General features: G+C 42.7%; 2 protein-coding genes across 2 annotated transcripts in view; one reads left to right on the forward strand and one right to left on the reverse strand.

The window, feature by feature from the left end:
- The window catches only part of NT5C2 (5'-nucleotidase, cytosolic II), a 142,178-nt gene that overhangs the window by 100,418 nt on the left and 19,825 nt on the right, over positions 1 to 21,935 (reverse strand). The window lies entirely within an intron of this gene.
- LOC112913541 (nucleoside diphosphate kinase, mitochondrial-like) lies at positions 2,776 to 3,173 on the forward strand. The gene has a single exon (XM_072738152.1). The coding sequence runs from the start codon at positions 2,803 to 2,805 to the stop codon at positions 3,154 to 3,156; it is 354 nt and encodes a 117-aa protein (XP_072594253.1). The 5' UTR covers positions 2,776 to 2,802; the 3' UTR covers positions 3,157 to 3,173.

Consider the following 21,935-nt stretch of genomic DNA (forward strand, 5'->3'; position numbering starts at 1 on the left):
TCTCTCTCTCTCAAATAAATAAAATCTTTAAAAAATAAAAAATAAAAATAGGGCAGCCAGGGATCCCTGGGTGGCTCAGCGGTTTAGCGCCTGCCTTTGGCCCAGGGTGCGGTCCTGGAGTCCCAGGATCCAGTCCCATGTCAGGCTCCCACGTCAGGCTCCCGGTGTGGAGCCTGCTTCTCCCTCCTCCTGTGTCTCTCTGCCTCTCTCTCTCTCTCTCTGTCTGTCATAAATCAATCAATCAATCAATCAATCAATCTTAAAAAAAAAAAAAAATAGGGCAGCCCCGGTGACTCAGCGGTTTAGCGCCGCCTTCAGCCTAGGGCATGATCCTGGAGACCCGGGATGGAGTCCCATGTCAGGCTTCCTGCATGGAGTCCGACAGAAATAAAATAAAACAAAGTTTAAAAAATAAAAATAAATAAATAGAATAAACTGCCATCTACTATCATTATTATTTTGTGAAAGGCAATTTTAACACCAAAAAAGTAGGAAAAACATAAGCACAGAATAAAAGGCAGAGCCTTAAATTGAGCTTAGTAAAAAATTGATACCCTTTTCTGTTTTTTTTTTTTTTTTCCATTTCATCTTGAGCTAGCAGCCAAGAATGGAATCCTGCCTAAGATCCATCATTTGGCTAACACTGCTCTACAAGGCCCTTCTGAGTGTTCCTGGACACACTGGACATTGTAACTAAACACCTCTCCACCTCTCCAAATGTCCACTCCTCAAAGCTAGTCTTGAACATCCCAAACTTTACAAAACTGAAGGCATTGCTAACAATCCCAGAGAGCACTGCTATGCTCAGAAGTAGACAGCCCACAATTTGGAGGAATTATTTTAGTTGTTCCCTGTGGCATTTAATGGGGCCACTCAGAACCTTGGCTCTAATTCCAAGGAGTCAAGGACTCTGAGCTACCTGGGTGTTTTAGGAAGAAACCTCCCAGTCCTCTTGACTCTCAAACCACTATCATACAACACTTCTGAAACCAGATGTGTGAGGGTTTTCCCACATCAAACAATTCTCTGTGACAACAGAGTATCAATAATTTAACTGAATTCTGAAACTGTCTGCCTAGAGATAGTGCCAGATCCCACAGGGTAAGGGCTCAGTCCCATGGACTGCCACCAGTAACAGGCCCCCAGGTTACCCACAACTTCTGTCTGACTTGGCTACAAATCAGGGATTCCCATGACCTCCTCCTCACTTGGATTTGATTATTTGCTTCAGCCACTCACAGAACTCAGAGAAACACCTACTTGCATTTACCAGTTTATTAAAAGATATGATAAAAGTGAAGAGCCGGAGGAAGAGATACATAGGGTGAGGTCTGGGAGGCTCCTAAGTACAAGAGCTTTTATCCCCGTGGAGTCAGAGTGCCATGCTCCCAGTACGTGGATGTGTTCACCAAGCTGGAAGCTCTCTGAACCCCACGTTTTTCTGGAGGCTTCATCACACAGGCATGATTGATCATTAACTCCATTTTCAGTCCCTTGCCCTTCTTAAAAGAATGAAGAAAGGGGCTGAAAATTCCCAGCTTCTAATCATGGCTTACTCTTTCCAGCAACCAGCCCTCATCCAGGGAGTTACAAGGGGTTCAGGAGCTCTGTTCCAGGAACCAGGTAAAGAGAACAACGTCTGTTTTCTATTACCTCACACTGAGCGTGCAGTATTTCCTCCCAAACATAATGAGAGCGTCCAGGAAGAAGAGTCAGGGGACAGGGACTGTCATGCTGACTCTGTTGCTAGTCTACTGTGTACTTTTGGTCAGGCCCTCAACCATTCAGAGACATACTTTACTCTTTTACAAAATGGAGGCAGCAATACCTGCTCTGCATTCCTCCAGGTTGTTTTGGAAATCAAATAAATAATGGTTATGCATATGGTATTGAAGCACTGTAAAGGAGTAGGTATTTGTTAACTCTGAGACCTCACCCCCTTCTGGTCAGGGCCCCAAGATCCCTTCCTAAGTTTATACCAAGGATACTTCCCTCCACCCTTTCCTTTGGCCTGACTAGGACTCCATAGCACAACACTCCCGGGTAGACTGCTAGGCCTTGGGTTAGAGCAGTGTGATAGGGAAGAGATGATCTGTTCTCTCTCAGAGCCCTGGTCTCCCAGGTCTCTCCAGAAGGGAGTGAGCTCCTAAGAATTAAACATACAGGAGTCCACAAATACTCTTGGAGTTGCAGCTTAGTAAGTCTGCCCAAGAATGCTTCCTGCTAAACTAACAAAGGGTGATAGCAAGAGAATGCTGGGAGACATTCCATTCCCCTGCCTCTAAGGAATCCTGGCAGCTCAACTTTCTAGTGTGTTATATCTGGAAGAAACTTTAGATCAGTGGTTCTCTATTCTGGCTGAACTTTAGAATCACCAGGGGAGCTTTTAAAAAATACCCATGCCAGGCGGTACCTCACACCAATTAAATCAGAATCTTTTGGAGACGGACCTAGACATCAGTATTTTTAAAACTCCCCAGATGACTGAAATGTGCAGCCTAGTTTGAGAACCACTGTGGTAGATAATCCAGGTCAAAGAGTTCATTTTACAGAAAGAAAAATAGGGGCCAGCGGCCCGCAGGGCGGGGTCATGCGCCGCGGCGTCTTGGGGCGCGCCGCACTGCCGGGGCTGCTGAGTGGCCCGCGGGCCCCCGGCCGAGCCTGCTCACACGCCCCAACTCGGGAGGGTCCTCCTGGACTCGAGAGCGGACCCTGGTTGCAGTGAAGCCCAATGGGGTGCAGCGGCGGCTTGTGGGGAATGTGATCCCCTGCTTTGAGAGGAGGGGCTTCAAGCTGGTGGGGATGAAGATGCTGCAGGTGCCAGAGAGAGTCCTTGTTGAGCACTACCATGACCTGCAGAGGAAGCCCTTCTACCCAGCGCTCATCAGCTACATGACCTCCGGCCCCATGGTGGCCTTGGTCTGGGAAGGCCCCAATGTGGTCTGCTCCTCAAGGACCATGATAGGACACACCGACTCAGCTGAGGCCGCCCCCGGCACCATCAGGGGGGACTTCAGCGTCCACATCAGCAGGAACATCATTCATGCCAGTGACTCCGTGGAGAAGGCCCCGAGGGAGATCCAGCTATGGTTTCAGAGCAGTGAGCTGGTGGACTGGGCAGACGAAAACCACGAGAGCAGCATCTACGCAGCCTGAGCACTCGGGCTGCCCTCAGCCACCCTATGGCCGCCCAGGATCAACTACCTCTCTCGTCCAGATCCCGAGCCCACCCCGGCGGTCTGCCCTTCTGTCCCAGACCCCGTCTACCTTCTGCTCCACCCTACCGAGGAGCTGAGCAACCAACTCTATGTGCCTTTTACTATCCTGAGCCAGTAAGAAATTGGACCAAATCGTTTCTATACCAAAGTGCCAGACAACCTTTGGGGTATCTCCAAAAGTACGAAGTATAAGCGCCCTTCCCCCAAGGGGGGTGGGACATCACTGTGTTGTGGCGGGTCGTTTAGTATAGTTCCTGCCATCTCTCAGATTAGGGATGAGGACTTCATGCAAAGTCGTAAGAGTTTGAGAGTAGAAATAAAGCTTACCTGCTCACGCCAAAAAAAAAAAAAAAAAAAAAAAAAAAGAAAAAGAAAGAAAGAAAAGAAAGAAAAAAAAAAAGAAAAATAGGCCCTGGGAGTTTAAGAATTTTGTCCAAAGTCATACAACAGATTAGTGTTTGAAATATCCATTCAATATGTTGATGATAATAACAGCTAATTTTTGTTGAACATTTACTGGCAAGCAACCTCTGCTTTACAAACATAATCTTAGTTTATCATCACAATAATCTTATGAGAAAACCAAGGCCCAAAGGGTTTACTTTGCTCCAGGTCAAAGCAGCTAAAGTGGCAGAGATCCCTGTTCAGCTGTTCAACCAAATTTGAGCAGCAGATGACAAGACAGGTGTAGGGCCCCTCCCTTTAAGGAATGTATAGTCTATCTGGAGGGCTAGTTAACAGGTGAGCCAACAATCGAAACAGTGTGATAAACATTACAGGAGAAGTAAACAATGGAAGGCCAAGGAAGTCACCTAACTGGGAAAAGTCAAAGAAGTCTTCTACAAGAAGTTACTTAGAGAAGTCCTAAAAGGTGAATGAAAAGGAGTTTAATGAAAAGAAAGAAAGAACTGGAACTAGCCAAGTGTAAAGATATGACACGTTAGAGAGCATGGTGCTCAGAGAATGCTCAGAGCCCTGTAGTAATTCAGAACGACTTGATAAGTACATTTGGGTAGCGATATTAGTAAGTGGAAAGATTAAAGAATGCAGAGACCAGATCATTAAGAAGTCTGAAAAAGGGAACCATCAAATGATTATAAACCAGACAATGAAAGGATATAAATTTGTTTAAAAGATTACTGGAGGATAAGACATCAAAAGCCCAGGCAAGAAAAAAAAAAGCAGCCTATATTAAAACTAAAAATTTTTGTGGGAAGATGGCAAGTAGGATGTCAATAATTCACCTCATCCCATGGATACAACTAGATAAAACTCACAAAAGGGCAAATAATCAGAAAACTACTCAAAGACTGGTAGAACAAACTCTACAACTAATGTAGAGACAAGGGGTGGGAAGCTGGCTCAGTCAGTAGAGCATGGGACTCTTGATCTTGGGGTTGTGAATTTGAGCCTCACATTGAGTGTAGAGATTAAAATAAATAAATAAACTTAAAAAAAAGTATAGAGACAAGGCCACACTGAAGATGTTAGGAAGGGCAGAGACACAGTGGGGAGCTAAACCTAGCAGGTCTGACCGCCAGGGGGAGGGAGCCACTGGGCACCGAGAACATCAAGAAACAGATTACAGCACTCAGAAGCCTGCATGGGGAAGATGCATCCCTCTAGCATTTGGCTTTGAGAATCAGAGGGGCTGTATTTTGTGTGTTCTCACAACCAGTGGGACTTAAAGCTTAGAACATTATTACTATTACTATTATTACTATTATTATTATTATTATTATTATTATTATTTTGGGAGTGCCTGGGTGGCTTAGTTAGTTTTAAATGTTCAACTCCTGATCTCAGCTCTTTTTTTTTAAATATATTTTTTAAAGATTTTATTTATTTATTTCTGAGAATACACAGAGAGGAGAGAGAGAAGCAGAGACACAGGCAGAGGGAAAGCAGGCCATGCAAGGAGCCTGACGTGGGACTCAATCCCGGGTCTCCAGGATCAGGCCCTGTGCCGAAGGCGGCACTAAACTGCTTGAGCCACCCTGGCTGCCCTCAGCTCAAGTCTTTTTTTTTTTTTTTTTTTAATTTTTATTTATTTATGATAGTCACACAGAGAGAGAGAGAGAGAGGCAGAGACACAGGCAGAGGGAGAAGCAGGCTCCATGCACCGGGAGCCCGACGTGGGATTCGATCCCGGGTCTCCAGGATCGAGCCCTGGGCCAAAGGCAGGCGCTAAACCGCCGCGCCACCCAGGGATCCCCCTCAGCTCAAGTCTTGATCTCAATTCAGTCTTGAGTTTAAGCCTTGTGTTGGGGTCCATGCTGGGCATGGAGCCTACTTAAAAAAAAAAAAAGTAAAATTATTATTTTTCTTTATAGTCGTTCAATAACACCCTATTATATTCAGTCAGAAATATGAAAATGGAGGAGGAATAAAAGGTTACTTGATCTCTCAAGAGCAATATAGTTTGATTTTTTGCCATACAAAAAGTTAACACTTTGCAACATTACAGGTAACTTTTATTTTCCTTATTACACGCTTCTGTATTTTACAAACATTCTATAATGAATATGTCTCATTTTTAACATTCGAAGTTTTAGGGAAAAATAAAATAAAATTTAAAAAATTATAATTATACAAAAGGAAGTTCTAGGGAAAAAAAAGTGAATGTGATTTTTAAAAATCAGTTCTTGAGAGGTACCTGGGTGGCTTACTCGGTTAAGCATCTGCCTTCGGCTTGTCATGCATGGTCCCAGGGTCCTCCTTAGCAGGGAGCCTGCTTCTCCCTCTCCCTCTGCTGTTATCCCCTGCGCGTGCTCCTTCTCTCTCTCTCAAATAAATAAAATATTTTAAAAAAACCTTCACTCTTTGCCCCCTCCCACACTACCCCAGCTCAAGCTTGCCTTCTCTCTCTCAAATAAATAAATAAATAAATAAATAAATAAATAAATAAATAAAATATTTTTTAAAAAATCACTTCCTGAAATAGATTTACATCTCCTTATCCTCTGTGAAGGGAGATATCATCTTCCCCACTACTGTACAAAGTGGGGAATCTTGGCATAGATTGAAGAGCAAGTGCAGGCAGCCTCAGTATCTGAGCTCCAGATCCTATGCTCCAGGGCTGCACTACATAGGTTTTTATGTGCAAAAACATATCTTCTGGAGCCCACAACCTTAGGACTGGAGATGTTCAAGCCTGGAACTTTAGGAGCTGAACCCATCCTTAAAAAGATAGCACAATAGTCTATGGAGATAAAGTTTAGAAACAAGTTTGAAAAGTGCCTGGGGCATATGGGAGGGAGAGTTAGTTACTCATCTCAGAGTTCCCTGAGCAACTTCTCCAGAAACAGAGGAGGTAGCAGGTGCCATTTCCCTCCCTTCCCTCTCCTTGTCTTCAGCATAATCACAAAGCCACCTACCAGAACCAGTGCAGCAGGTGGCACTGACTTCCTAACTTGCTTACACCATACCCTGCCCCCTCCAGCTGGGCCTACCTCAGTCCTGGTACTGTGGGTGCCTTCCCAGAAGAATGATGCAAACATTGCCAACACTGCACTTCCCAACTTCCTGTGGAGGAGACATACACCTTGTCAAAACTGCACACCCTCCTGGTGTGTGCTTTGCAGAGCAGCCCCAGGTGGCCTGGTCTCCACAGCAGCTACTAAATTTCCTCTGTGGGAGAAAATCTCGTTAAAAGTGTGCACCCCACCCAATACTTTGAAGAGCAAGAGAATAGCTGACTTTCCTAATACAGAAACAAACACAGAGTTAGGCAAAATGAGGAGACAGAGAAATATGTTCCAAATGAAAGCACAGAACAAAATTACAGCAAGATACCTAAGCAAAACAGGGATAAGTAATATGCCTGATAGAAAACTTAAAGTAATGATGATAAATATATCCATTGGACTTGAGAAAAGAGAGGCAGACATCAGTGAGATCCTTAACACAGAGATAAAAAGACTAATCAGAGATGAAGAACACAATAATTGAAATTAAAAATACACTTGATGAAATAAATAGCAAGCTAGAAAAAGCAACGAGATGAATTAATGACCTGGAAGACACAGTTATGGAAAGTAATCAAGCTGAACAAAAGAGAGAGAAAAATTATGCAAAATGGAAATAGACTTAGAGAACTCAGTGACTTCATCAAATGTAATAATGTAGAGATCCCAGAAGAAGAGACAAAAGGGAACAGATAATTTATTCGAAGAAATAATAGCTGAAAACTTCCTTAATCTGGTTAAGGCAACAGATATCCAAATCTAGGAAGCACAGAGATCCCCAACAAAATCAACCCAAGGAGGTCCACATCAAGACACAATGTAATTAAAATGGCAAAAAGTAGTCATAAAGAAAAAATTTTAAAAGAAGCAAGAGAAGGGCACCTAACTGGCTCAGTTGGTGTTGCATGTGACTCTTGATCTCAGGGTCATGAGTTCCAGCCCCATGATAGGTATAGAGATTACTTAAAAAAAAAAAAAAAATAGAGGGGTTCCTGGCTGGCTTTATTGAGTGGAACATGAGACTCTTGATCTCAGGGTCATGAGTTTGAGCTCCCTGTTGGGTATAAAGATTATTTTTTAAAAAGTTTACTTACTTTAGAGAAAGAGAAAGTGAGCAGGGGAGGAGCAAAAGAGAGAGAGAGAGAGAGAGAGAGAGAGAGAGAGAATCCCTGCTGAGCATAGACCCTGATGAGGGCTCAATCCCAGGACCTTGAGATCATGGCCTGAGCCAAAATCAAGAGTCAGACACTCAACTGACTGAGCCATCCAGGTGCCCCAGGTGTAGATACTACTTTTTGAAAATAGTTTAAAAGCAGCAAGAGAAAATAAGACAGTTATATACAACAGGAAACCCCATAAGGCCATCAGCAGATTTTTCTGCAGAAACTATGCAGTCCAGAAGAGAGTGGCATGATATATTCAAACTGCTGAGAGGGAAAAATCTGCAACCAAGAATACCCAGCAAAGCTATCATTTTGAATAGAAGGAAAGATAAAAAGTTTCTCAGACAAACAAAAACTAAAAGAGTTCATGACCACTGAACCAGCCCTGGATGAAATATTAAAGGGGACTCTTTGAGAAGAAAAAAAGACCACAAGTGAAAGTATGGGCAAAGCAGGAAACACACACACACATATATAAAGTAAAAACACAAAAGCATATCTGTGTATGTATGTATGTATCTATCTATATGCATATATATATGTAAAAATCAGTCAAGGGATTCACAAAATTAAAAAATGTAACATTTAACACTATATACCTAAAATGTGGGAAGGAGCAAAGAATGGGTTCAAACTTAAGTGACCATCAACTTCATGTAGACTGCTATATGCACAAACCCAATGGTAACCATGGATCTGCAATAGATATGCAAAGAATAAAGAAAAAGGAATCCAAGTATATCACTAAAGAAAGCCAGTAAACCATGAAAGGAGCAAGAGAAGAAAAGATCAGAGAAAAACTATTAAAAAACCACAAATTAAGTAACAAAATGGCAATAAATACATATCTCTCTCAATAATCATTTTGAAAGTAAATGGACTAAATGCTCCAGTCAAAAAAAACAGGGTGACAGAGTAGGATATGCTGCCTACAAGAGACTCATTTCAGACCTAAAGACACCTGCAGATTCAAAGTGAGGGGATGGAGAAAGATTAATCATGCAAACAGATGTCAAAAGAAAGCCAGGGTAGCAATACTTATATCAGACAAAAGAGATTTTAAAATAAAGACTGGGAAGCCCTGGTGGCTCAGCGGTTTAGCGTCGCCTTTGGCTGAGGGCATGATCCTGGAGACCCAGGATCAAGTCCCACATTGGGCTCCCTGCATGGAGCCTGTTTCTCTCTGTGCCTATGTCTCTGCCTCTCTCTCTCTCTCTGTCTCTCATGAATAAATAAATAAAATCTTTAAAAAAAAAGAAAGAAAGAAAAAATTGCATGGAAACAAACAAAAAAAATGGTCTAAAACCTTTGGGGTGCAGCAAACACAGTTCTAAGAGGGAAGTTTATATCAATACACGCCTAACTCAAGAAGCAAGAAAAATCTCAAATAAACAACCTAACTTTACACCTAAACGAGCTAGAAAAAAAAGAACAAAACCCCAAACCAGGAGAAGGAAGGAAATAAAAAAGATTAGAGCAGAAATTAATGATATAGAAACTAAAAAAATATATAACATATCAATGAAACCAGGAGCTGATTCTTTGAAAATCTCAACAAAATTAATAAACCTCTAGCCAGATTCAGAAGAAAAAGAGAGAGAGAGAACTTAACCAAAATCACAAATGAAAGAGGAGATATAATAACCAATATCACAGAAATACAAACAATTTTAAGAGAATATTATGAAAAATTAGATGCCAGCAAATTGGACAACCTAGAAGAAATAGATAAATTCCTAGAAATATATAACCTATCAAAACCAAAGAAGGAAGAAATAGAAAATTTGAACATACTAATTACCAACAATAAAATTAAATCAGTAATCAAGGGGGCCTGGGCGACTCAGTTGCTTAAGTGTCTGCTTTCGACTCAGGTCATTCATTATCCTAGAAACCTGGAATCAAATCCCATATATGGCTCCCTTCTCAGTGGGAGTCTGCTTCTCCTGCTCTGTCTACCCCTCCCCGCTGCTCGTGTGCTCTCTCTCACTCAAGTAAATAAATAAAATATTTTTTAAAAATAAAAAAATAAGTAAATCAGTAATCAAAAAGCTCCCAACCAGACCAGTGGGCTTCACAGGTGAATTCTACCAAACATGTGAAGAAGAGTTAACACTTATTCTTTTCAAACTATTCCAAAAATAGAAGAGGAAGGAAAACTTCCAAATTCATTCTATAAGGCCATAACTCTAATACTAAAACCAGATAAAGACACAAAGAGAACTACAGTCTAATATATCTGCATAGATGCAAAAATCCTCATGAAAATACTATCAGGGCAGCCCCAGTGGCGCAGCGGCTTAGCGCCGCCTGTAGCCTAAGGTGTGATCCTGGAGACCTGGGATCGAGTCCCATATTGGGCTCCCTGCATAGAGCCTGCTTCTCCCTCTGCCTGTGTCTCTGCCTCTCCCTCTCTCTGTATCTCTCATGAATAAATAAATAAAATATTTAAAAAAAAAGAAAATACTATCAGACAAATCCAACAAGACATTTAAAAAAAATCATTCACCATGATCAAGTGAGATTTATTCTCAGTATGCAAGGGTGGTTCAATATTCACAAATCAATCAACATGATGCATCACAACAACAAGAGAAAGGATAGGGTAGCCCTGGTGGCACAGCGGTTTAGCACCGCCTGCAGCCCAGGGCGTGATCCTGGAGACCTGGGATCGAGTCCCATGTCGGGCTCCCTGCATGGAGCCTACTTCTCCCTCTGCCTCTCTGTCTCTCTCTGTGTTGTACATGAATAAATAAATAAAAATTTAAAAAAAAAGAAAGAAAGGATAAAAACCATTTCAAAAGATGCAGAAAAAGCATTTGACAAAGTACAACATCCATTTATGATAAAAACCCTCAACAAAGTAGGCTTAGAGGGAGCATACTTCAACGTAAGTAAGGCCTTTTATGAACAACCCGTAGTAAACATCATCCTGAGTGGGAAAGAACTGAAAGCTTTCACCCTAAGGTCAGGAACAAGACAAGGATGTCCACTCTCATCACTTTTATTTAACACTGTACTAGAAGCAGTTGAGCCACCTTTGGCTCAGGGCATGATCCCGGAGTCAAGTCCCACATTGGGATCCTTGCATGAAGCCTGCTTCTCCCTCTGCCTGTGTCTCTGCCTCTCTCTCTTTCTCTGTCTCTCATGAATAAATAAATAAAGCCTTTAAATACACACACACACACACACACACACACACACACACACACACACAACACATTGTACTAGAAGTCTTACCCACAGCAGTCAGACAACAAAAGGCACCCAGACTGGTAAGGAAGAAATAAAATCTCCACTATTTGCAAATGACATGATACTATATATAAAACCAGAAGAACTCCACCAAAAAACTACTAGAACTGATAAATGAATATAAGGAACTGATATAACTCAACACCCCCAAAACAAATAATCCAATTAAAAAATGGGGAAAAGGCATGAGCAGACATTTCTCCAAAGACAAACAGATGGCCAATAGACACATGAAAAGATGCTCAACATCACTCATCATCAGGGAAATGCAAATCAAATTTATGACATATCACCTCACACCTATCAGAATGGCTAAAATCAAAAACACAAGAAGCAACAGGTGTTGGTGAAGACGTGGAGAAAACAGATCCCTTGTATGCTGTTGGTGGCAATGTAGACTAGTACAGCCAGAGTGGAAAACAGTAGAGAGCTTCCTCAAAAAGTTAAAAAATCCAGGAATTGCACTACTGAGTATTTACCCAAAGAATACAAAAGCACTAATTCAAAGGAATACATGCGCCCTGATGTTTATAGCGTTATTTACAATAGCCAAATTAGGCAAGTAGCCCAAGTGTCCATTGATTGATGCCTGGATAAAAAAAGATGTGGTCTACACCTATACAATGGGATATTATTCAGCCATAATAAAGAATGAAATCTTGCCATTTGCAACAATCTGGATGGAGCTACAGAGTATGCTAAGGGATAGAAGTCAAAAGAGAAAGACAAATACCCTATGATTTCACTCATATATGGAATTTAAGAAACAAAACAAATGAGCAAAGGAAACTGTTGATTTCGGCTCAGGTCATAATCTCAGGGTCCCAGGGCTCCCCACTCAGCAGGAAGTCTGTTTCAGGATTCTCTTTCTACCCCTCCCACCACTTCTCTCTCTAAAATAAATAAAAATTTTTTAAAAGAGAGAGAGGAAAAATAAAATAAAATAATAAAAAAAAATAAAAAGAGAAAGAGGGACAAACCAAGAAAGAGACCCTTAACTAAATAGAACAAACTGATAGTTACCAGAGAGGAGCTGGGTGGGGGGGATGAGTGAACTAGGTGATGGGTATTAAGAGAACACTTATCGTATAAGCATTGAGTAATATATAGAGTTGCTGAATCAGAGCACCTGAGTGGCTCAGTGGGTTAAGCATCTGACTCTTGGTTTCGACTCAGATAATGATTTCAGAGTTGTGGGATCAAACCCAATGTGAGCTTCTGTACTCAACATAGAGTCTACTTGAAATTCTCTCCCTCTCCCTTCCCCTCTACTCCTCCCCCTGCTACAAGCTCTTCCTCCTCTAAATAAATAAATAAATAAATAAATAAATAAATACATAAATAAATAGAATTGTTAAATCACTGTACTATATTACTGAAACTAATATAACTGGAATTTTTAAAAAATGTTTAAAGATTTTATTTATTTATTCATGAGAGACACACAGAGAGAGAGAGAGAGAGAGAGAGGCAGAGACACAGACAGAGGGAGAAGCAGGCTCCATGCAGAGAGCCTGACATGGCACTCGATCCTGGGTCTCCACGATCAGGCCCTGGACTGAAGGTGGCACTAAACTGCTGAGCCACCCGGGCTGCTCGAGTAAATAAAATCTTAAAAAAAAAAAAAAAAAAAAGGGATCCCTGGGTGGCACAGCGGTTTGGCGCCTGCCTTTGGCCCAGGGCGCGATCCTGGAGACCCGGGATCGAATCCCACATCAGGCTCCCGGTGCATGGAGCCTGCTTCTCCCTCTGCCTGTGTCTCTGCCTCTCTCTCTCTCTCTGTATGACTATCATAAATTAAAAAATTAAAAAAAAAAAGATTGGATTTTTTAAAGTATGGTAATAACAATATTGTGGGTTTTGTTTTTTTTTTTTAAGTTTCTGTCTTTTATAAAGGATGGAGGTAAATGGGACAGGGCTGGCCATGGGTTGATGTTTATTGGAGCTGGGTCATGGATACATAGAGATTTATTATGCAATTCTACTTTAGGACTATTCAAAATCACCATAATAAAATGTTTACAAAATAATAATACAGATATAAACCTATAAGGGGTTAGAGATAAAGATGTTATTATGTTATTAGCAATAATAATACAAAGTACTACCATTTAGAGAGCCTCTAGTCCATGGCAGGCACTTTGCCGGGCCCTTAATGTGCATCAGTTGTATTTTTCATGGCAATTTTTTTTACAATTTTTTTTTTAAAATTGTATTAATTTATTGATTCATGACAGACAGAGAGAGACAGAGACATAGGCAGAGAGAGAAGCAGGCTCCCTGCGGGGAGCCTGATGTGGAACTTGATCCCAGGACCCGGGGGATCACATCCTGAGCCAAAGGCAGACGCTCAATCACGGAGCCACCCAGGTGCCCCGCCAACTTTTATTTTACTAAGGCTCAGAGATGTCAGATGTCTTGCATAACAGGTGGTAAGCTTTAGATTATATAAGCTATATCAGAGGGAGCAAATAAAGGAAGATAATTACACTTGAAACTTATGTAATGCTGTGTGTCAACTATACTTCAGTTAATAAAAAAAAAAACACAAGATAAATTAGGGACTAAACAAGAAGTATGGACTGTTGACAGTTGAGAATAGGAAGAGGATACCATAAAGGAAATAGTAAGTAGAATGCTTTGCAAACCAAGGAATAACAGAAATTCGAGAAGAATATAGTGGTTCATAGTGTCAAATGCCACACAAAGTGCAAGCAAAACAGCAATTGAAACCCCTCCTTAGATTTTGCAATTAGAAGGGTGCTGTGGCCTTGGAAAGAACCACTGGAGTGGTGGCGACAAAAATGGGGTTGGGAGTAGGTGGGCAGCAAATGGGACCTACTCTTTTGACAAGGTATGCTGTGAAGGCAGCTTGAAAGACTGATGTGATACTGTGATACCTAAAAAATACGTATTTGGTCCTAGTCTCCTTTCTGGCACAGAGGTCTTAAAACCCTTGGAATTTCCTAAGTATCTTTTGTTATGTTAATGAGGTGACTTTTGGACTGCACTTAACTGAAGACTGGTTGCCAGGGGAACCAACCTTGGATTCAAGGGGTGGAACTGACCTCCAGGGTGGAGAAGGGGACAGAAGGTTGAATCAATCACCAACAGCCAGTGAGTTAATCAACTGTGCCTATATACTGAAGCCTTCATAAAAATCCAAGAGGGTGGGGTTCAGGGAGCTCCCAGGGTAGCGAACAGGTGGAGATTTGGGGGACTCCCTCCCGAAGGGGAAGGAACGTGCAGCTACCTACAAGGATGGTACAGAAGCTCCTCACCTTCTCCATACCTTGCCCTATGCCTTTCTTCCATCTGGCTGTTTCTAAGTTATATCCTTTTCTGATAAACTGATAATCTAGCAAGTAAAAGGGTTCTCTGAGTTTTGTGAGCCACTTTAGCAAATTAATCAAATCCAAGGAAGGAGGGGATTGTGGACAACTTTGATCTATAGCCAGCCAGATCAGAAGCACAGGCAGCAACCAGGACTTGAGAATCACATCTGAAACTGAAGCTGGGGGGTTGGGGTGGGGCAGGGGTCAGTCTCAAGTCACTGAGCCCTTAACCTGCAGAATCCAATGCTGTCTCTGAATTGAGTTGAAATGTGGGGCACCCAGCTGGTGTCCAAGAACTGCTTTGTGCTGTGAGAAAAACCCCTCCCCTAGGGTTGGCCCTAGAACCTGAATAGGCTTGTAGGTGGAGGGAGGCAGCCATGAAGGTGAAGGAAGCCTGTGTCTGTGTGTGGCAGGGAAGAGCCAGAGGAGAGACAGGCTGGATAAGAGGGAGGTGATGCTGATGGTGCAGATGGTGTTGAGGGTGTCCTCCCTCATATAGGAGGAGGAACACCACTTTGTGAACGGGGAAGAAGTACGGAGGCCCCTCATGGCCTGGGGGTTCAAACAGAGATCCAGGGAACCATGAGGTCAGAGAGCTGGTAAGCTGGGAGTCAGGGAAGTGACTAAACTGGCAGCTATGAATTATGGCGAGAGACCTGTAGGTTAGCATTTCTGAGCTGGAACAGTCATGACAACATCCAGGATGTGCCTGACTGAAGTGACACTTATGTCACTAGAGTTAAAAGGTCAAGAATTATGGGCTGTATTATCCTCAGGAACGGATCTGAAATAGAAAAAAAAAAAAAAAAAAAGCCCGGTGGGTTCTATTCTGAGAGAGATAAAGAGAAAGCAATTCCTCACCCTAACACATAATCACATGTGAGGACTTAAAAAAATAATTCCAAGGCCTAAACTATGGCTAATCTAACCACCTCTCTGCCAAAATGTAAATGTATAGCTTCCTCAAGGGTAGACCAAACATTTAGGCCAAGTAAGCCTGAAGCAGGAATCTGCAAGATAAGTTCTGGCTCTATCAGCTACAAAATGACTGAAATGGACCTTTCTGAGTTAGCCCAAGGCCTGGTCTCTACTCATTCATTCAATGCATTCAACAAACATACCTTTTTTCTGCCAGGTACTTTTACTAAGCCCTGGGGATGGGAACATGAGTCATCGGTGATCTTTATGGAACTCACAAACAAGCAGAGGCACCAACCGTGACCCAATATGAAAATTCTAGAGCAGAGGTAGGTAGAAAGTGCAGTGGGATTCTGTAAGCACAGAGAAAGGAACCTAGATTTGGAGCAAGCACCCCAGAAGAGCAGATGTAGGAGATGAACCTTAACGAACAAGCAGAGTGTCCCAGGCCAGGAAGTCTAGGAAGGGCTAGGAACAGCATGAGAAAGGCACAGAGGACGTTAAGAGTCAGGACACTGATCTGGTTTGGCAGAGCAGTAGTTCTTAAAGGGCAGTCTGCACAAGAATTAGCCTCAGTCTGATGAAAATGTAGCTTCCCAGGCCCCAAGAGCAACTGATTTGGTGGTCCCAGGAATGTGAATTTTAAAACAAGCCTCCTCAATGATTCTGAAGAAGGTGATCTGTAGGCCACACTGAAACACTCCGAGCTAGAGTATGGAGTAGGGGTAGGAGGAAGGAGAAGGGCTTGGGAGGAGGCAGAAATTTTGGTCGGGACCACACTGTGCTGAGGAGTTTGGGCCTCAGTTGTATAGGCAGTGAGGCACCCTTTGGGAGTGCCCTGGTGCCATCGGTTTTAGAAAGCTCAGTGTAGAGGCAATGTGGCAAGAACCTGGAGAAAAGGAGGGTCGCCATATCCAGGCAAGCCGTGAAAGGTCTCTTCCAGGGTATGTGCATTACTCAGAGATCAAACCACAATAAGGACTCTGGTACTACGACCCACTCGGTAGCAGGGGGCTGCCGGCATGTCCTCAGACCCCAAGGAAACAAAGATCTCCCCTGGGAGTCAGCAGTAACGGCTAGGGTGGCCCATTAACTGCCCATGGGCCTACACCGAATGCAGGCTGGGGGACGCTCCCTGTGGTTCTGAGGCTTGTGCTGAGTCATCTTTCACAGGAACGAGTTTCTCAGAGCCCCTGGGATCTTGCTTCACAAGCTGCTGCTTGGCTTCCCTGTGGTTTCCAGGCCAAGTAGGGAGAAAAAAAAAAACAAAACAAATATTAACCGAAGGTACTTCTAGGGCTGGGTGCCCAGGACCCCTCCCCTTGCCTCCCTCCTCTTCTTTGCTCTAGAAGCTAGGATAAACTGCTGATTGCCCAGTTTCATAATCCTCTTGGCCACGCTGCAGCCAAAGGGCAAAGGTGAGCAGCTCTCAGGGACAGATCTGAGGTTGGAAGGGACCTGATGGCAGATGACCTGTTTTCCTGGGAGGGGTCCCTGGCTGGCTGACTTGAAACTCACTTCATCACCCAGGCCTGGCTCCCAGGGAGGCTCTCACCATACCACACTGCTTCTCAGGGTAACTTCCTGGTTGACTGCCACGAAGGGCTGACCTGACACAAAACTACTCCCTTTTTTGAGCTTCAGCTTCTCCTGTAAAATGATGGAGTTGGATTCCAAGAACTTTCACCAGTCCTATCATTCCTTGAGCTGCGCTAACCAGACTGAATACCCTCTGCTTCTGGACTCCTCCCTCCAACGCCCCCAGGAGGTCCAGGAGCTGTTTTAGGTACTTTCAAGAAGAACCCATCCATTTATTTTATTTTATTTTTTAAGATTTCATTTATTTATTCATGAGAGACACAGAGAGAGGCAGAGACACAGGCAGAGGGAGAAGCAGGCTCCATGCAGGGAGCCCGATGTGGAACTCAATCCCGGGTCTCTGGGATCAGGCCCTGGGCCAAAGGCAGATAGATGCTCAACCGCTGAGCCACCCTGGCTGCCCTAATTTATTACTTTTTGAAAGCTCCACTATGTGCAGATAATAAGAACATCAGATATTTATCTTCTTTGCTCATCACAACAACTCTATGATGTAGGTACAATTATCTTTATCTCACAAATGAAAAAATTAAGGCCCAGAGAGATTAAGTAACTTGCCCAAGAACATTCAGCTGGTAAAGCTGCAGAGCCCCTATCAGCTCCAGATCAGTCAGCTCCAAAGACCATGGTCTACCACTCGGTTACACTGGCTAACCAGGGGTCAGTCACGTGCACATCACAGCCTACACTGGAGTTGTTGCAGCTGGGGAGTGAGGAGTAAGAACAAAACAACTTGTTAAATGGGAATAATAATGGAACCTACCTCAAGTGGTGGTTTTGAGAATTCAACTAAATTAAAAATTCATAAATGCTTTATTTTCTTTTAAAGATTTTATTTATTCATGAGAGACACACAGAGAGAGGCAGAGACATAGCAGAGGGAGAAGCAGGCTCCGTGCAAGGAGCACGATGTGGGACTCAATCCCTGATCCCCGGATCACATCCTGAGGCTGAAGGCAGGTGCTCAACCACTGAGCCAGCCAGGAGTCCCCATAAATGCTTTAAAAAGCAGCTACTAATATATAACACTATTGCTTTTGGTTTTTTCTTTTAAAGATTTTATTTATTCATTCATGAGAGAGAGAGAGAGAGAGAGAGACAGGCAGAGGGAGAAGCAGGCTCCATGCAGGGAGCCTGATGTGGGACTCATCCCAGGACCCCAGGATCACGCTCTAAGCCAAAAGCAGACGCTCAACCACTGAGCCACCCAGGCGTCCCTATGACACTATTGTTATTCATATTATATGGTGGTTGCCATTTTGTTTGTTTTTTGGGGTTTGGGTTTTTTTTCCTTTTTTCATTTCTTTATTAAACTTGTTTCTCTTGGTTTAGATCATAATTTAACATTGTCTTGGTTCTTTTGTTGTTTGTTTTAGAGATTTTATTTATTTATTAAATATCTTATTTGTCTGCTGTGGAGAGACACAGAGAGGCAGAGACATAGGCAGAAGAAGCAGACTCCCTGCAGGCTCCCTGCATGTCTCAACCACTGAGCTACCCAGGTGCCCCTTTATTTATTTATTTGACAGAGAGAGGTAGAGAGAGAGATACTGCAGGAGCACAAACGGAGAGGGGAAGAGGGAGAAGCAGACTCCCCACTGAGCAGGGAGCCTGATGCAGGGCTCAATCTCGACCCAGGATCAGGACCTGAGCCAAACGCAGATGCTGAACCAACTGAGCCACCCAGGAACCCAGGGTGTTTTGTTTTTTAGTTAGTAATGGCCATTTTTAAAATTTTAATTTATTGGGATGCCTGGATGGCTCAGTGGTTGAGTGTCTGCCTTTGGCTCAGGGCATGGTCCCAGATCCTGGGATTGAGTCCCACATCGGGCTCCCTGCATGGAGCCTGCTTCTCCCTCTGCCTGTATCTCTTGACTCTCTGTGTCTCTCATGAGTAAATAAATATATCTTTAAAAAAATAATAATGTATTTATGTATTTGAGAGAGAGAGAGAGATGAGTAAGGAGAAGACAGAGGAAGGGGAGAAAGAGAGAGAATATCAAGCCGACTCCAAACTAAGCCTGGCTGGATCTCCAGACCCGAGATCATGACCTGAGCAGAAACCAAGGGTCGGGTACTTAACCAACTAAGCCACGTAAGTGCTCCAGTAGCTGCCATTTTAAAATTGTGTAACGTATACATAAAGCTTATCATTTTAATCACTTTTAAGTGTACAACTCAGTTGCATTAAGGATATTGTTGTGCAACCATTACCACAAACCATCCCCAGAACTTTCTCATCTCCTCAAACTTAAATTCTGCTATCAGTTTTTAATAACTACTCACATAACTCGCATGTTAAATATTTTTATGCTCCTACCTCCTTAACCACAAGATGGAGATTACAGCCCTGGGTTCAAAATCAGATTCCCTCACAATGTATTTGAACTTGAATAATTCACATAAATCTCTGAACACCAGTTCCTCCTTGCAGATGAGACTAACACAAGGAGACCACACTGTGTTGTGGTTAGTATCATAAGAGATCACTGAGGGAAAAGTATGTTGCAATCTCCATGCAAAGTGCTCCACAAACATATGGCCTTTAGATTGGTGGGCAGATAGTACTTTTAAGCTCCTAGTTTAGCCCCTGGCACAAAATAGGAACTAAGAAAAATTTCTTAAGGAAACAGAGAAGTTCCAAGTAGTTGGGTCATACTGCCCCCTGGTGGTATCCAAAAAGGTGCAGCATCTCTAGCTTCTACAGTACTCTTGGGGCCAACTGGGTAAGTTTTGGGGGTGCTGGGATCTCTAGGGAAACCCAAGGTTCCATGCCAAGGGACTTTTCCTTCTCACCTAAACACACACATTATGTTCAGACATTCCCCAAGTTCCACTCTCCATTCCAAAAGGGCTGGTTCTTTTCCATACTCCTTTCTCTTACCGCTTTTGCTCATACTGTTATGTGTCCCCACCAGTGGCTTTCCCAAACCCTAAATCTCCCTCAGACCTACTTAAATATCGCCTCCCTGGAGCACACCAACCAGGCTTTCCCCCAGTACTTTTTTTGTTTTGTTTTTGAAGGGGGTGCAGGGAAAGAGAGAAGGGAGGGCTGGAGAAAGAATCCTAAGCAGGCTCCATGCCCAGCGAGGAGCCCCACAAGGGGCTGGGATCTCACAACCTTGATATCATGACCTGAGCCAAAACCAAGAGTCTGGGCTAAAGGGACTGAATCACCCAAGAGCCCCTCCCCCAATCCTATTTTTAAACCTTTATAGAACTCATTGATTATATGCTGTATGTGGTTCTCTCCAAACTTTGGTTCCTTGATATAATTTCCTGGTTTTCTTAATGTTTCCCGTGGTCTTCAGAGCATGAATTGAAGAAATGAACCCAGTTCCTTTAAAGCTATACATTTCTGAGAGCTGCATTGGTGGTTCAGTGGTAGAATTCTCACCTGCCATTTCTGAGAGCCTAGTTACATGCTTAGATATGTGGGCCCAGTACAGCACTGGGTACTTTTACAAACATGCTTTCAATCTTCATGGTGATTGTGATGCAACTCTATGGCAAATTACATATTTCAATTTGTAGAGGATGAAACTGACTCTCAGATAGACTAAGTCACTTGACCAAAGTCACCCACAGCTAGTAAGTGGTAGAGTATGGGATTTGAGCCCCTGTGTACCTAATTATAAATCCACAGAATAAGTTCCATCTCCCACACCAACTCTCCTCAATTATTAGCACATGCCTAGGACAGTGACTTGGGAAAGAATGAAGAATACCTGGGCTTAGAGAGTTACATAGTGAATTTGATTAGTAACGTCTGTCATGAGTAAGGCGTGGAGAAATGTGACATGCAAGCTTTATATTTGCCGTCCCTTCTCTAGCCCACACTGGATAAGCCTATGGGACAATACTCCGTCTTATTCTGAATACAGCTTTAAGAAGGCAAGGTCTGTTGAATAAACATGAGATTTAAAGTAAAACTGAGGAGATCCGGGGGTGGCTCAGCAGTTTGGCCCCTGCCTTCAGCCCAGGGTATGATCTTGGAGTCCCGGGATAGAGTCCCACATCAGGCTACCTGCATGGAGCCTGCTTCTCCCTCTACTTGTGTCTCTGCCTCTGTGTGTGTGTGTCTTCATGAATAAATAAATAAAATCTTTTTTAAAAATTTAAAAAATAAAATAAAATAAAGTAAAAAAACTGGGCAGCCCGGGTGGCACAGTGGTTTAGCACTGCCTTCAGCCCAGGGCGTGATCCTGGAGATCCGGGATCAAGTCCCACATCGGGCTCCCTGCATGGAGCCTGCTTCTCCCTCTGTCTGTGTCTGTGCCTCTCTATCTCTCTCTCTCTCTTTGTCTCTCATGAATAAATAAATAAAATCTTAATAAATAAATAAATAAAAAGTAAAAAATATTGATGGGGCACCTAGCTGACTCAGTCAGAAAAGCATAAGGCTCTTGATCTCAGGATCATGAGTTCAAGCCCCATGCTGAATGTAGGATTACTAAAAAAAAACAAAATAAAATAAGCTTAAAAAAGGTAAAATTTGTGAATAATAATTTTAAAAATATTTGAAGACCTATCAACACAAAAAATATATGATAAAAGTTAAATTTTTAAGAGGCAGAATATAAAATTATATATTGTAACAAAAAATTGGGAGAAAAAAATAAACCTTTGTTCTTTTCACATGGCTGAATAGAAGCTCTGTGATTTATTTCTCTAATTATCACAAGAGCCTTAATTCTGAAAGAATCTCTGAAGGAGTTGCTATAAGCTACTTATTACTTTGAACCTATTTTATGAGAGAGAGAGAGAGAATATATCCCTCTAAATGAGGAAATGGAGGATAAAAAAAAAAGCCTTTGAATTAGGTCCTACACTGTCTGCATGTCCAGGAAACATTTTAAAGCACCACATCAGTCATTAATCACAATTTCCTAGAGCAGGAATAATCTATCCTAATTAGTTTCTTAAAAATGAATTTATTGGGATCCCTGGGTGGCTCAGCGGTTTAGCCCCTGCTTTTAG

This window comes from Vulpes vulpes, chromosome 15, assembly GCF_048418805.1.
Source record: "Vulpes vulpes isolate BD-2025 chromosome 15, VulVul3, whole genome shotgun sequence".
NCBI classification, from domain to species: Eukaryota; Metazoa; Chordata; class Mammalia; order Carnivora; family Canidae; genus Vulpes; species Vulpes vulpes.

Bases quoted from the DNA above. Each gene is read 5' to 3' on its own strand.
- LOC112913541 (XM_072738152.1), top strand. From the start codon at position 2,803: ATGAAGATGCTGCAGGTGCCAGAGAGAGTCCTTGTTGAGCACTACCAT.